Below are 16,849 nucleotides of genomic sequence, written 5' to 3' on the forward strand. Positions count from 1 at the left end.
TATATATTTCTCTATTGAGATGCAGACCACGCGTTCTGCGCTAGAAAGCTACGCGACGAAACGAATTAAACAGAACGCATGTGTCCCGAGTTCTTTTTAACCTTACACGGCATCTAAAAAACGCGGCACTCCGGAAAAATCAGCTAGACGTATCGCTACGGTCAAATACCTTTTAGAGCATGTTTAGGCTATATGGAAAAATAATTAAAAACTGCTCAGACGGCCGCAAAACTGCGCTCTATGTGAACGGCCCCTAATTCTAAAATTCCATTTATATCTAAGTTTTCATCCCCATTTTTTTATCTAACATTAAAATTCGACTAATTTAAAGGTATATATTTTTATATGAGCGTCCTATATTTATTATATTTTAGAAATGCACTGTGGGTCAGCAGCACGCCATCGTTTTCAAATATAGGCAAGTGAACATGTCAACCTCTGACGTGCGGCTTTCTAAAAACAGCGCACACTGATTGTGGGCCTTCGCGTGGGGAATGCCATGTCTCATTATAGAGGGTACAGACAGACACTTGGGCAATGGCGACGGCCTGAATTCATCCGCGCTCAAGAACTGGGATCATTTATTTTCTCAATCCAGTTTCCAGAACGGTCTCATTCTCATTTTCAGTGGAGCCACAGCTCATCAAATCAGGATGGACAGCTTGGAGAAACAGCTTATTTGTCCCATTTGTCTGGAAATGTTCACGAAACCTGTTGTTATTCTTCCTTGTCAACACAATCTTTGCCGGAAATGTGCTAATGACATTTTCCAGGTACAGTTTAAATATTTATTGTTTGTCAACATCATTTATCACAATGAATATTGAGATCCCCTTTTCAAAATTATTGAATAAATTGCTTAAAATGTGTTGAGGTTTTCAGAAACTACTTTCCAATTGTAAGTATTAGGCTATATAATAATATTGTATTTTTTGTATATTTTATTTTATTTTATAAATTTTAAATATAGGTCACAGACCTCCCTTACTTTGCATTTACCCTTAATCCAGTTTAATAAGTGTTTTATTATGTTTGCATTTGTTATAAATATGTGGCAAGTAAATAATAGAAAAACTTGTCCCCTCCCAGTAATACATTTTAAAGTCATTACTGAGTCTTACACATCCCCTAAACAGGCCTCAAATCCATACCTTCCCACCAGAGGAGGCTCAGTGACGTCAGGTGGCCGTTTCAGGTGTCCATCTTGCAGGCATGAAGTTGTGCTGGACCGTCATGGGGTCTACGGTCTGCAGAGAAACCTTTTGGTGGAAAACATCATTGACATGTACAAACAAGAGTACATCAGGTTAGATCTGGCAAATAGCTTATGTGATCTAAAGACGCTATTTTGTCATATTTCCAGTTGAAAGGTTAAGTTGGGGCGGGGCATTTCAAAAGACTCATCCCTTATTTTAAATAGCCAATAACCTTAAAGCTAATGGACATGGAGTACAAGCTTCAAAACTCCAATTTGGTCAACCGTGTAATTGATCAAAAGTGATAGTTCACTAAAAAATGAAAATGTTCTCTTCATTTATTCACCCTCATGCTATCTCAGATGTGTTTGGCTTTCTTTCTTCTGCTGAACACAAACAAACATTTTTAGAGGAATATTTGAGCATCGTAAGGTCTATACAATGCAAGTGTACCAAAATTTTGAAGCTCCAAAAAGAACATAAAGGTAGCATAAAAATAATCCATACGATTACTCCAGTAATTAACTCCAGTGGTTAAATCTATATCTTCAGAAGTGATATTATAGTGTGGCTGAGAAACAGATATTTAAGTCCTTTTTTACAACCAATTCTTGCCCCCTTCCCAGTAGGTGGCAATATGCATGAATAATGTGAATTGCCAAAAACAAAAGAAGAATGTGAAAGTGAAAGTGGAGTTTGATAGTTAAAATGACTTAAGTTTTGATCTGTTTCTCACCCACACTTACAGTATATTGCTTCTGAAGACATGGATTTAACCACTGGAGTCATATGGATTACTTTTATCCTGCCTTTATGTGCTTTTTGGAGCTTCAAAATTTTGGTCACCATTCACTTGCATTGAATGGACCAACAGAGCTGAGATTTTCTTCTAAAATCTTTGTTTGTGTTGTGCAGAAGAAAGAAAGTCGTACACATCTGGGATGGCATGAGGGTGAGTGAATGATGAAAGAATTTTCATTTTTGGGTGAATGATCCCTTTAAGCAGTAGCTTGTGATTGTTGGCAAAAGCAGGATGTTCCAGGAACATATTAACGAATGTAGACTGACAATGAATTGCATTTCCTTCCATTTATCAACAGCTAATAATCCTTTAGTCTTTTAGTTGTGTATGAAAAGATTTGTCCCTTTTACTCTTTAAAAAAAAAAAAAAAAAACATTCACAAGAGAAGACATCTTGCTTTTAAGAATAAAATTCACAAAGGCAGAACAATTAAGTTCTCCAGTGCACTTTGCATTCCACTTAAGCATTTAACTTTATTTTTAAGCCCAAAAAAAGATTCCTTTTGAATGAGCTGGAGAGAAAAATTTGTTATAAAGCTTTATAATTCAGTGAGTGGCTGTGCAGCGCAATAGACTGTGGATTCCCTTGTGTCTATGTGACTTCCCAGACCTGTGCGACTCAGACAGGTCAGAAGGGTAAGGATGTGGGTCAGCTGGCAGGAGGCTTATTTATAGTTCAACATCAGCTGGTGTTGAGTCTCTTGAACATGACACACATCACAGACCCTCAATATGGCCCTATGAACTCTATTGTTATTTCATTAACAGAGGGAGTATTTGCACTAAGTGTAAATAGCACCTGCCACACAGTGTAGCTAATTGCACTCTATTTGCAAAAAAAGAATAAAGACAAATATACTTTCAAGTGTTACTGCATTGGTGTAGTGTGTAAAGGCAGTATGAATATGTATTTTTCGTGCGGACGGACCCAGGTTCGATTCCTCTTTTGTCCCACTTTTCCCCATCCTGTTTCCTGTCTCCACTCCTAATATTTCCTTTAATACTACTTATAATAATGAATACAAATTTTAAATTAATATAAAAGTTGATTGTATCGCAGTGATTTGTTCACAGTGACAGTCCGGGAGTTGAGAAAAAAGGTTTGATCTGGGTAGAATAACCATGGTTTTACTATAGTAATATTGTAGTAACCATTTTTGGCTGTGTGTGCCACATGCAGTAGTGCACATCAAAGCGGCAGGATTCTCGTGAGTGAGCTTGGAATGCGGCTCTGCTTCGACTGTCGTGTCCGTTTTGACGCCTCCCTCATTGAAAATTAATAGGGAGTGTGCGGTGACCATGTCCCGTGTAAAACCGCCTTAACTTTTGCATTATTTTTGCATTACTTTTTTCTCACAGCCACTTTCTCTTCTGCTATGCCATGAATTCCATACAAGTAAGCCATGCATTGCATTCAAGAAACATTACATGTCATGCTAGCTACTGTTCAACACTCATGTCAAAGGAACATAGTAAACAAACAGATATTTAGAAAGTAGGTCTTCATGTCATATTTATAATAAAGAATCAATAACATGAATATGCATGATTTTTTCCCCCATCAACATGGCAGCCACTATGAATAATGAAGAATAACCACTGTCTTACCTAAAGCAGCAAAGTCCAACACTTGAACCTGCATCAAATATATATCATGTGCTGTGCCCATCGACAATGTCAGAGTAAACTTATGATGTTTTTCAAAAGTCAGGATAAAATTTCATGGAGAATGCCAGCCTAACATGTTCAAGGAATGTGTCTGATAATAAAAGAATATTTTTCACTTAAATCATCTCCGTGCACACTTGTTTTGAATTGATCCACGGTGCGTAGAGATGGCACTGGTTGATCGCATACAACTTCAAAGACATGTTGATACAACTTAAATAGAATCGTTTTTAATGCTACCAAAATGTCATAAAACAGTTTGTTTCATGACTCAAACTACTTGCTTATTATAAAACAAATATTTAGAATCTTTTTAGAAACTAAGACATTTTCTCTGCATACACAATTGGTGGAGAATGTTGCTCGGAGCCACTGATCCAGAGTCAGCTTTTCTCATCCCATTCTCCCATTTACAGGGAGCTCTAACACGGAGCAGTTTGGCTACATAAGTCAGTGAATTGAGTGAGTATTTCACCCTGTGTATCATGTTGTGGCCAGTGGAAGACTAGTCTTATAATCCCTCTGCCTAAACACGTTTACTAAAAACGTGTTTCACTCAACCGAATGTTGACCTCATATTATACTATAACACGATTTTCCCAGCTTGTATAGCTAATGCGCATGCACTTTAGCGAGTTGATTGAGAGGAGATGTCTGTATCTAAAAGGTGATTGGCTCTTTTAACTGCAAGGTGGGACTTCCTTTCTACATCCATTGTCTGTTGGTTGCTGGAGCTTCTTGGTTGGGCATTCCAATTTCTCCCATGTATATAAATAGAAGTGACTTGTCTCTGCTAAATAGTCTCTGGCCTCACACTCTATAGAACTACAATGCCCATCATGCACTACATCTCCTCCCCAAAGTTTGCACACTTTTACTCCTGATTTCTTGCAAAACAGGGAAAGTAGAGGTGTACAAAAGCAACGCATTACTTTATTTAAAAAGTAACTCTGATATTATGGTCTAAAATAAAAAAACATATTGCTTTACTTTACTCATTACTCGAAAAAGCAATCTGATTACGTAACGGGTTACACCCAACACTGATGGTGATAATATGGTTACAGTAGTAAAACCATGGTTAATTTTTTGTAATGGAGGGTTAGGTTTAGTGGTTGGTGTAGGGTGTCTGTGGGACTCTAAATAAATACAGTAAACACACTGCAGTGATGCCCCAAAACTGAATGTTATTAAAAGTGCAAATAGTTTCTGCCACTATTTGCACTGAGGTGCAAATTGCATCGAACAATATTTGCATTTGAAGTGCAAAGAAGATGCTTTTTGTTGTTATTTAAACTTAGTGCAAATAGCCTCTGCCTTTCATTAAATGTTGTTTTGTGATATGTCCTCATCCCAGGGCCTATTTATTGTACACTTAGTCACTTCTGTAGTCACAATTGTACATGCGTCTTGATCGATCAGATTGATATCCAACTTTGCCCCATACTGCAATTAGTGTAGTAGAGTTTTGTGGTTGCTTCATCCATAATTTTCATATGCTTCAAATCATCCATATGCTGATGTAGTTCCATTTGGGAGGAGTAATGTTTACTGTATGTATGTGGCCTGAACAACCTGATACATTTACACTTGGCCAAGTCAGGTATTGTTTACCTCTCAAACCACCTTCTTAGGGTTGAGTGTTTAGATTGCTATACATCCAAGATGTGTCTTTGAAGGCATTTACACTGTCTTTTCATGATCAGATATCGAGCTATCCAAGACGATAAAAAAGGAATGCAAGAAGTTACCAAGTGTACTGTAAATACTCCCTCTGGGAATTCTAAGGAAATTTCTTTAATTTTGTTTCACAGACTGTACTTTCAAACCTAGTATGAATCTGTCTTGTTTAACATGTTTAACCTCAGATGTCAGATCTTGCCACTTATTGATCCACTTTTCTCAATGAAATAGCAGCCGACCCTCTTCTGAGAGGAAGGCTGACCAGCCAATGTGTGAGGTCCATGAGGATGAGAAAATCAACATATACTGCCTGACCTGCGGTGTCCCCACCTGCTCTATGTGTAAAGTGTTTGGTGCTCACAAGGACTGTGAAGTTGCCCCCCTTAACAGTATATACCAGACGCAAAAGGTAAAGATACATGTGAAAGAGTTAGACCACCCAAAATAAAAATTCTGTCATCATTTACTCATCCACATTTTATTCGAAACATATATGACTTACTTTCTTGCGTGGAACTCAATAGGAGAAGTTAGGCAGAATTGTAACCCGGGTTGCCATTCAATTTCATTGTATTTTTTTCCCTTAATCAGGGTAAATAAATGATGGCAGAATATTTTTTTTTTTAATATTTATGTTTGTTGCATAAGTATATGCCACAGTTTACATCAGTGTGCATGTGTACATGCGCTTGTCTGCATGCGTATGCTTTTACAGTTGCATGTTAATATGCTCACGCACGTTCTTATCTCTAGACAGTGCTCACGGATGGAATAGCAATGATGGTCGGCAATAATGACAGGATCCAAGGCATCATCAGTCAGTTGGAGGAGACCTGTAGGACCATAGAGGTTAGACACCCTGTCTCCACCCCCCCAATGCCTCACATAAGAGCAGGATTATTGATGAGGAGAGTAAAGTATGGTCCCTTTGACAAAAGATGCACACACTCTGGCATTGATGAGCCAGGCAGGTAGGGAGCTGGATTCTCTCCAGATCTCACAGTTGCATTCACAGAGGCTCCATGATTGACCATCAAGCAGAAATGAGCCATCTCAGGTGAGCATATGGCGGCTCTGACAGAAAGTCATTGTGAGCAAGGTTGAGGGTTAGATTCGGCAGAAGAAAAGAAACAGGTATTTGTTCAAACTGTCCATTTACAGAGCAAAAGTTGAAAAAAAAAAATGGCAACATGAATCTGTATACATAACCCATTATATTTCCTAAATTACTTCAGCATTTTAGAATAATTGAGAAGTCAACGAAACTATGAAGTAAGACAAATGCAAGTGTGGGAATTATGAGGTGATGAAAAAAAATTGCCCATCTTTTATATTAGTGTCTCCAAAGTAGCCATCCTTTGCCAACAGCGCTCGGCATTCACGCAACCAGCTCTATGGGGTATCGGTATGCAAATTGTGATGCTTTTTAAACACTATTGATGAGTTCCCATGTATGGCTGACATTTGTTGGCTGCTTTAACTTCACTTTCCAACCTAGCTAATCTAAATTCATACGTAAGCACAATTTATAATAATAATAAAAAATAAAATAAATAAAAAAACAGTTAAAGTCTTTAGATTAAAGGTTTTTGTGAATTTGGCAACAGGAGGTCGAAAGCTCTTCTGCTGAAATCGGTCTGTGCTTACTAATATTCGAAACCACTGCCCCCAGTGGCCGAAACTTGGAAGAGGTGTTAAAAATTCTGTCATCATTTACTCACCCACACAGGGTGGAGGCAAAAATGATTGTATTTTTAGTTTTATATGACGTTAGTCAACATAACTCCCGTTATTGGAGTACATTTTTTATTTTAGAGCAAAAATGCAACCCCACAATCGGGATCACCATTGTTTATGTGAACACGATTATTCCTGCTTTCCATGGGACCAGAACGCATGTCCCCAGAACCCATTATTAGCACCACAGGAAAAGGTGAACACATTTAAATTGTTGTAAAAAATTGTTATGGGGATGTTTGTTGTCAGTAATTCAGGAGATGGGGGATGATGCTTGTCAGTATTTTAGCAGAATGGGTCGATTTCAAGGTACATGAACATTTGGAATCACCATGTCGATTTCCTCTGTGATGTTTTAAATTCAGTCATTTGTCCAAATTTGTTATTGTATTTCTGAGTGAAACAGGATACTCAACTTTGTTGAAAGTTAATGAAGACTTTTTTTTTTTTTTTTTTTTTTTTTTTTTGGAAGAACGTGCACCGATGATTCATGCGCATTAAGACCAGGTACATTTAAGTAAATAGGGTCCATTTTTATTTAATATTGACTTTAGAGCTCTTAAACTTTTAAGGTATTTAGTCAGCAATTTGCATTGTTTAAAACAATTAGTAGTGGAGAGGTAACAAACATTCTCCTTCACAGGAAAATGGCAGACGACAGAAGTCCCAGGTGTGTGAAAAGTTTGACCAATTGTACGCCATCCTGGAGGAGAGGAAGAGAGAGATGAACCTGAAAGTGGTGGCTGAACAGGATGAGAAAGTCAGTTATATTCGTGGCCTCACTAGCAAGTATGGAGATCATCTGGAATCCATGACCAAGATCATGGAGACAGGAATCCAAACATTGGAGGAGCCTGAGATGGCTGTTTTCTTGCAGGTCTTTTAAGCCCACAGTAGATGCAATCTGGTCTCAAAGAATTACGTTACTAAACCTACATTTTTGCAAAATTATTTTTACGTGGTTCGCTATATGTATCGGCGCAGTTTCCTGGTGAAATGAACACAGTGGACATTGGAACTGAGAACTGCCTACAATACGTATAATGAACCACGTATTGTCATTTTGAAAAGAAATTGCCACAGTCACATAATTTTCATGAGATCAGGCTGAGTAGATTATAGAAACAGGGTTCCCACAGTCATAAAAAACTGGAAATATCACAGAATTTTTTTTAATTGTGATTTCTAGTCCTGGAAAATTCATGAAAATTAAAATATTAAAAAGTCATGGAATTTCAGTGGTGAATATAATTTTTTTGTAGATTTGCTCTGCTCTAAAATATTTTACCACTTCGATATTGTTCTTTGTAAGTGTTTACATTATGTAGTGTAAAACGTCTGAACATAAGTCTGTCCATTGAGAGTCTTACTGGAGACATTTGTACGCTAATAGATATAATTTAAATCTATTAATTCCAAAGATTGGTACCTGACATACAAATTGAAATCAGCCTCAGCAATCTCTTTTTTTTTTTTTTTTAATCCCCTTTTCTCCCAATTTGGAATGGCCAATTCCCACTACTTAGTAGGTCCTCGTGGTGGCGTGGTTACTCACCTCAATCTGGGTGGTGGAAGAAAAGTCTCAGTTGCCTCCGCTTCTGAGACAGTCAATCCACGCATCTTATCACGTGGCTCGTTGTGCATGACACCACGGAGACTCTGCATGTGGAGGCTCATTCTACTCTCCGCGTTCTTTCCACGCACCCCATTGAGAGTGAGAGCCCCTAATCGCGACCACGAGGAGGTTACCACATGTGACTCCACCCTCCCTTGCAACTGTGCCAATTTGGTTGCTTAGGAGACCTGACTGGAGTCATTCAGCACGCCCTGGATTTGAACTCGCAGCTCCAGGGGTGGTAGTCAGCGTCAATACTCGCTGAGGTACCCAGGCTCCTCTCAGTAAGCTCTTAAAATTCCTTACAGTATCCAGTAATCATGAACCACTGGAAAGATAATGAAAAAGTCATTGTAATTATCTGGTGAAAATGTGTGGGAACCCTGTGGAATTAATATATTTTTTTAATATTATTGCTGTTGAAAAATAACTTATCTCTTTCTTTCTCGCAACACCAACAGAATGCCAAACCACTCTTGCAAAAGTAAGCGCTGATTGTTTCTGCCACATTAATGCGTATCAAGTTTATTTTTATGATTTGAACATATTCTAAATTGATTTCTTGTTTGTTAGGATTGCAGAGGCATCAAATACCTCCCACCTGGAGAGAGTTGAATGTGGCTATGAGAGCATGGATCATTACTCCGTGAGCTTCAAGAAAGAGGGCAGGGCCCTTCGTAATATTGACTTCACCAGAGGTACGACTCACCTGAAATGCTCATTACACTGATTAAACTTTAACTACCAACATGTGTGGATAAATCAAGTTCGCTTGTAGAATGAATTAAGAAAGTAATTTAGTAAAAGTAGTTTTCTGGGGCCGGTTGCATAAACAGAGCCATTAACTTAAGACTTCGTCTAACAATTAGTCTGATTAGCTAAAAACCCTGTAGAAAGCCTGTTGCATAAAAAAAGCTCACAGCTGATTCGCATTGCATTGTGGGTAAAGTAAGACACTGAACGCTCAATACAGTTTTCCTTCGCTGAATGTATTTGCTTATTAGAGGAATACAATCCTTCAAAATTTATTCAAATGAACAAATTTAGTGATTTTAACCCAAATAATAAAAAAACATAAGAAATTTTGTTACCATCGTAGAAGTCAAAGTTTTCTACAAAGTCTCAACTCAAGCCCCTTTCAGCCCTCAACTGAAGCCCCCAATGGCACAGCTGACAGTTATTTTCCATGGCAACATAGAATGTAAACAGAGGTTAGCCAAGGGGTCTGCTGTCTTACATTTTGGTCTTAAATTATACCGATCCAAAGTCTTTCTAGCAAGTCAGTCCACTGTCGGCCATCTTTGGAACACCCTTGGGAGGCTATTTCCAGTCATGCCAGTACAGCTCTATCTACTTGAATGGGGGAACACCGAAATCTCAAAAACGGTTGGTCAAGATTATGATCAAAGAACATATTTCAAATCAGCAATAAAATTTGACAATACTGGAATCATAAATTGTGATTTTTTTTTTACCTCATATTACGCTAAAAAACTCAATATTCCCGGCTTGTATAGCTAATGCGCATGGTTGTTCTAGAGTTGATTGACAGGTGATCTCTGTATCTAGAAGGTGATTGGCTCTTTTAACTGTTTGGCTCTTTTTAAGCCTGTAAGGCAGGACTTCCTTTATATATCCGTCGACCGTTGGGCACTCAGAGCTCCTTGGTTGAGCGTTCCAATTTCTCCCATTCATTTTAATAGAAGTGGCCCATCTCTGCTAAATAATCTCAAACCGATCCAAGTTTTTATGCAACTGACGGAAAAAGATAAGACCAAAATTTTAGATGACTAACTATTAAGACTAGTCTAAAAACTGTGCACTCTGGTGCATTCACTCTCTGTATTTTAAATAATCAGTGTGGGGCTGATGGTATCTTCATGTCTTAATGACCTGACACTCTGATCTCATGTCGTTGATTCTTTGCCAGATGATGAGGAAGAGGAGGAGGATGAAGATGATGTGGGTGTTGATACGGAAGGCCTGGCTGAGGAGACAGCCTTGGGGGGAGCGGATACAATGGACCTGTTGAACGAACCCCTTCCTCCCCTCCTGCCCCCACAAACACAGAGCAAACACACACCCGCTACATCTTCCTAAATTCACAAAGTGCACATACTCGCTAACACATAAAACCCTCTCTTTGCAACCTGATTTGAAACATAAAAATGCCTATAAGCCTGTAGACACTTTCAAGACAGAGAAATGGACTATGACACGTTCCTGAATTTGAGAAACTGTTTTTCAGTTACTGCTTATGAAAAGTCACCAGATGACTAAATATAAACATAGATGACTTAAAAAAAAAACTTCCAAGATTTGTGGTGTTGTACACTGCATAGAGAGTGTTCACGTGATATTTTCATTGCAGTTGGCACGGCAATGGTATTTGAGTTATGAATGATATGAATCGCTCTAAATGTTCTTTGCATTTCATATAAATATCACAGACAAATAAAAGTTTACTTGAGTTGGTTCCAGTTCCAAAACAGTAACCTTTATGTAATGGCAACTGGAGATAGCCTATATAAGTAGTGTAATGATTCGTAATAGATTCAATTTAAACCAATATAATCTAGTTCAGTCCATTTCATTTGTACCCAGAGCACTCATGTATTACATATAGTTGCCTAATCTACTCTAAGAAGCATCCGTGGCAGAGCGTGGAAGTAATCTCCACATTGCACTGACTCTGCTCTGTAAACAAGTGTTGTTCGCACTTCTCGGTGGTCGAGCTGAAATAACGATGCCAGGGCATTGCGTAATCCATATATTCTGGCCCAGTGGAGGGTGATCGGTGACGGGATGTGCTTCTGTGACTGGATTCACATGGAGCACGGCTACGATGAACTTAATGTGGCCCAGGGAGCACAACCCCAATTCAACACTCATCTCAACATGTGTGTCTAATACCTTACAATGGGCGGAACTTTGAAAACTGAGGTGTACTTCATGAAGGTTTATGTGAATTGAAATGATAAGCTAAGATTTAAGTTTTTTTTTTTTCAACAGAAAATTATAGATTGGTTTTAGATGTTCTTCCCACGATGCATTTAGGACATGGTTCAGGGAAACTCTGCACCCAAAACTTGGCTGTAAAAGATCTCCAATTGCTGCATAGATAGAATGAGTCACATACCAGTTATTTGGTTTGGTGTCAAACCAGGTTCAGTGAGCGCAAGGTGTGCGTACTGCAATTGAGAATCAGTCATCTTTTCATAACAGCAGGCAAGTCTATTGTTATTTGCTGTTTATTTCCGTAACATATTGCCAAAAATACTACCAAACTACTTTTGGTAGAAGTGCAGCCAGTTCTATTCAGAATGCAGTCTGTCCTTATTAAATAATTACTGTCTAAAATCTGTCAAAATGTGAAGTGACAAACATTTGTGTAAGTTGATGTGCCATGTACTTATATGTTTTAGAACCTTGTTTTTGAGCTACCTTTTTAATAAGTGAAAATTTCCCTTCAGTATATGATCAAGTTTGTTGCTACATATGTGGTACACTACTATTTTTCCTTCTTTTTTACACTTTAAAATATTGGTAACAATAAGGTTGTATTTGGTAACATTAGTCAATGCTATGGTATAATGAACTAACAATGAACAATACATTTTTACAGAATTTAATCTTAAAGAATTTAGAATTTATAAAAATAGAATAGTTCATATTACTAACATATACAACTTTTAATTACAAAATGTACTAGTAAGTCTAGAGTATATTGAAATTTAACATTAACCACGAATACAACCTTATTGTAAAGCGTTACCAAAATGTATAATTGTAATTTAAATAATGGAATAGATTCAGCATTTAATATTTATATAAACTTTTGTAAAGGAATCATTGTTTTCGCCTGGTGATGCCAATCAGGAACGAGATGCATCTCCTGTCAGTCATCTCAAGATGATCATCATTCATTGATCCTTAGTCTTTACATCACAATGTAATCACTGTGAATATTTAATATAAGATGTAGATTATATTGACAACATTTTGCTGCATTGAAAAATGTTAATGTTTAAGGATTAGATGTACTTGTTTATTTAATCGCTTATGTTCATACGCCAATAATCTAGACAAGAAATGGCACACTGGCTTTCAAAGTTTTATTGAAAAATATAAATATAAGACATTCTCTTGCACAACAAAATCAGTGGTTGCTCATTAGTTTATTAACAAACTTAAACAATGTACTGTATGTTACAATGAAACTCAAGTCTGTCAGATAAAATAATGCAGTACTTGGAAATATTAAAGTCTTTTTTTTTTTTTTTTTAAGAAATCCGTTTTGAATAATCTACAACTCTGAATGATCACTTATACAATAACATTGAGAGTGAAGACAGTTTTGCGCATCTAAACAAATTACCAGTCATGGTCATATACACCAACTCTAGTCGCCTTCATTGAAATATCTACAAATAAACAAGTCACCGGTATAAATAGATCGTGATGGAAAAGCAGCACTATGGTACAGAATATTTATGTTTGTGCCAAATGTAAAAAATATCTTTGGCAGATGGGTTTTGGTCGCGGTTACTTCCCGAATATTTCCATCATTTTGCGGTTGCTGTGAGCTTGCTGGGCCAATTGTTCGGCTCTGGCCATCTCTAGTACTTCTCGTAGCAGATGAAAGGTCAGATCTAGGGAAATCGGTGGCTCCTCCGACCTGCGCTCTCTCTCCTCGGAGTCGAGCGCCCGGAGCGCGTAATTGCCATCCCAGCGGCCGACGTTCCCAACTTTGCCCTCCAACAGACGCTGCGTTAACTGGAGCTGCAGTGCTCTTTTGGAATACTGGGATGCCTCGGGGTAGGTGTCAGGTGGAGACCGGGGAGAATTCTCATTTCTGTTACCGAGCCGGATGAAGTACTCCTCTCCCAAGCGCGCCAGAACGGCTGGTGACTGTCGCTCTTCATCGGGGTCCGTGACTGGCTGGTTGGGGCTGTTGTCTATGGCTCTACATTCATAAGGTGGTGGAAAGGCAACGAGCAGAGCCATGGTGGTGACGAGAAAATTGAGCCTCATTTCAAAAAGTGTCGAGAAGAATCTGCGGGAGAAGTGAGTTTTCATTATGCGCACAATTTTAACTTCTTTACGCACTGGATCTTGGACATAGACCGATTCTTGACAGAATGCAATGTATTTAAGGCACATATTCTGAACATTTACATTCACATTTGAATGAAAAATTGCACATTTACTTATTTCTAAGTCCACAGAAGCAATTACGCACGCCTTAAAGTTGGATAGCTGGATGCCTTTTGTGCGCTTAACACGAGGGCACAGCATTTCCATTCCATAGCTCTAAAATTGACTAGAATAAAGACTACCAGAGTAAGTTGCTATTACTTTAAGTTTACTTTACAAAAAAATAAGCTTTCTTATTCCAGATAAAACGATGCGTACCTGTGGCGTGCGTAACTGATATATCCTAGGATGGTCTTTGGAACTTTGTGAGATGCGTTTTTCTCTCTTCCAGTTGTTGCCTATCAAGTTCTTACTATTAGGACTTCTTCAAAGGAAGGCTGGAGTTTGCATTTATATAGGCACGGTCAGCGACAAGTGTCACGCATTTTGTATCTCGCATCTGCGCAGAGGAGAGAGAGAGTTGACTTGAATGAACGTAAGTGAACAATTTTCTTGTTTGAATGAGTCATCGAGGTGTGTGCGCGCGTGTGTGTGTGTGTGAGTGAGTGAGTGAGTGAGTGAGTGAGAGAGAGAGAGAGAGAGAGAGAGAGAGAGGGAGAGGGAGAGAGGAAGGGAGGGAGAGTCTTTTATTCGGTAAAGAAGATGAATACAAAACCCAGGGTATTATAAAGATTCTTTATATAGATCTTCTTTCCTCGACTCCCTTTTGTGAATATGTAAGATGTTGTCCTCAGTATATCTGACAAGTTTGACATCCCAAACTTTTTGAATCTCATCCATGTAATTGATTAAATTATATCATTGGTGAAACTGTATGACTTTCTGTTATGAATCCATAATTTTAATTGCATATTCATCATCTTTGATTGCCAAAGATACATTTTAAAGTGGTGTAATTGCAGTAATCAATTCCTCAGTGCACAGTCAATAATCAGGTTGTTCCCACCTTAAAATCAATGTCAGAAATGTCAGATTAAACTGCATAAGATGAAAAAAGTCATGACGTTTAGCTGTTGCAGACAATGTCACACAGGCGTGGTGAACTTTGGGCAATGTACTAGTGGGTGTCACTTATCCAGTGGGCACAAACAGAGCTTTGGATACCAGCGATTACAGATGCACAGTGGCAGGACAACGTCACTCCTGTAGTCACTGCTGTCAAGCGCTGTCCTCCCCCACTTTGCACATCCATTGCAACAAATCCATTCCTTCCCACTAATGTCAAACTATTTGTTGCAGTGTTACAGGGGTTTAGGAAGGTGTCGTAATAGATATTTCTGCCATCTAATGTTTTAGGAGAAACTTATATGCAGCAGGCAACGGGAGCCCCACTGTACCCTATAATATAAATCATGTTAGTAAACTTACTTACCAACATACATTATTGCCTGTTCAAAACTGTAAAATATACTTTCTCTGTGTGTACTTGTGTCGACATGAAACCCCATATGAGAGAAAAGTATGCAATTTGTGGGAAATATGCAGTACACAAAGGAGCAGGTGGGTAGAGAACAATATGGTGCTAGGGGCTAAATTTGAGAACATTTGAAATATGTTCAGGTCAGATTTGATTTACAGATGTACAAAAAACTATTTACAGCTGTAAAACATTCAGAAAGTCCGAAGGTAAAACGTCACAACTAGTTCTTCCCATACGGGTCAAAATTGGAAGGAAGGAACACATTTTTTTACATTGTTATTTCTCTTAAAAATGTATGGATAGATAGATTGATTGATTGATTGATTGATTGATTGATTGATTAATTCATTAGTTTTTAAGGTCTCAACAAAGTCACAATATTTGGTTCCAGTACCAAAAACTATGCAGTATTTAAAACATATTCCTTATGTGTCCCGGGTCAAAAATTATCCTAAGACAATGGCAGGGTTAATTGAGACTACATGATGGTTTTCCGCTTCATCTATTGAACTGTCACCACTGTCAGACAAAAAACATCTCACAGGTTTGACAGCTTACAGATAACCATATTTGGCATATCACACATTTACTAATTGCAGTAGCTATTCTGCTGATCTGGTGTTGCTAGGTATTAATAGGACCTAATTATTATGAGGGAAATTATCTAAAAATCCTAAACAGCCTTGTTGAACTTTTTATATGGAAATATGGAAAGAGGACCATCAGGATATAGACTTTCATATTACCTGATTTAATAAATGTTTTCATAAATATCTGACGTGTTGACAAAATGTAGGGACACCTCATAAAATTATGTTTTGTTTAAAATGTTTATAATCTTCAGTAAGAAGAAAGAAGTCTTTTTTCAAAGAAACATATTGACATTGTTTTTCCTGTCTTGAGTTATGATCTGAAGATGATCTTTGATAATATCATAATATTGATGAAATGTGGATGAAAAGAAAATTAAAATGGTACATTTGTGTGAAGAACATTCTAGTGATAATCTCTGATTAATTTCTATGTAGTAATGTTTTTTGTTTTGTTTTTTGGAAGGTAAAGATGGAAGGTAAAGATGTGGGATGAATTGCTTATCTGTAAAGAAATAATGCATTTATTTATTTATTTTTCATTGTAGAGCAAAAAGTGAAAGTAAATATCACAGTACATTTATGATTTGACTCAGGAGAAAAAGGGCCCTTGGTTAACAAGAAGAGCAGATTTATACCAAGAATAGTGTTATTATGGATAATGACTGCATCCATCTATGATAAAGCTGACAGATGAAGAAGGCGGTAGACATCTTGGTTCTATTTTCAGCACCTCAAAGCACCTAGTCCCTAATCCACTCAAATGTACCCTATAATTCACTCTATAAATTAATTATCATTATATTCGCCCCACCAAGTGGAGCCTTTTGTAATGATCCTGGAAGTTAGACTAAACACCTCTCTGTAACAATTCCAGCCATTCTTTTATTTTTTAGACTGATTACTTTTTCCACTCTGTGTGGGCGATTTCATTCTGATCGACTGTATGAAGCGTTCAGACAAATGACGAGGTCAAAAGCTT

The 16,849-nt window shown here is 37.8% G+C and overlaps 2 protein-coding genes across 3 annotated transcripts; one reads left to right on the plus strand and one right to left on the minus strand.

Annotated features, from left to right (window-relative positions):
• Nucleotides 1-525: 525 nt before the first annotated feature.
• Nucleotides 526-13,211, plus strand: LOC127434358 (tripartite motif-containing protein 55-like). 2 transcript variants are annotated; one of them, XM_051687043.1, is made up of 8 exons: nt 526-773; nt 1,137-1,306; nt 5,583-5,757; nt 6,102-6,197; nt 7,729-7,962; nt 9,162-9,184; nt 9,274-9,398; nt 10,631-13,211. In XM_051687043.1, exons 1-8 carry the CDS (start codon nt 654-656, stop codon nt 10,798-10,800), a joined length of 1,113 nt encoding a protein of 370 aa, XP_051543003.1. In that variant the 5' UTR covers nt 526-653; the 3' UTR covers nt 10,801-13,211. The 2 variants fall into 2 exon arrangements, with proteins under 2 accessions (XP_051543003.1, XP_051543002.1); XM_051687042.1 differs by having other exon boundaries at nt 5,580-5,757; nt 10,631-13,140.
• A 26-nt stretch (nt 13,212-13,237) lies between these two features.
• Nucleotides 13,238-14,209, minus strand: LOC127434367 (corticoliberin-2). Its single transcript, XM_051687056.1, has 2 exons — nt 14,116-14,209; nt 13,238-13,756 (listed from the first exon to the last, which is right to left on the minus strand). Exon 2 carries the CDS (start codon nt 13,732-13,734, stop codon nt 13,246-13,248), a length of 489 nt encoding a protein of 162 aa, XP_051543016.1. The 5' UTR covers nt 13,735-13,756; nt 14,116-14,209; the 3' UTR covers nt 13,238-13,245.
• Nucleotides 14,210-16,849: the final 2,640 nt, after the last annotated feature.

This window comes from Myxocyprinus asiaticus, chromosome 44 (genome assembly GCF_019703515.2).
Source record: "Myxocyprinus asiaticus isolate MX2 ecotype Aquarium Trade chromosome 44, UBuf_Myxa_2, whole genome shotgun sequence".
Classification (NCBI taxonomy): Eukaryota; Metazoa; Chordata; class Actinopteri; order Cypriniformes; family Catostomidae; genus Myxocyprinus; species Myxocyprinus asiaticus.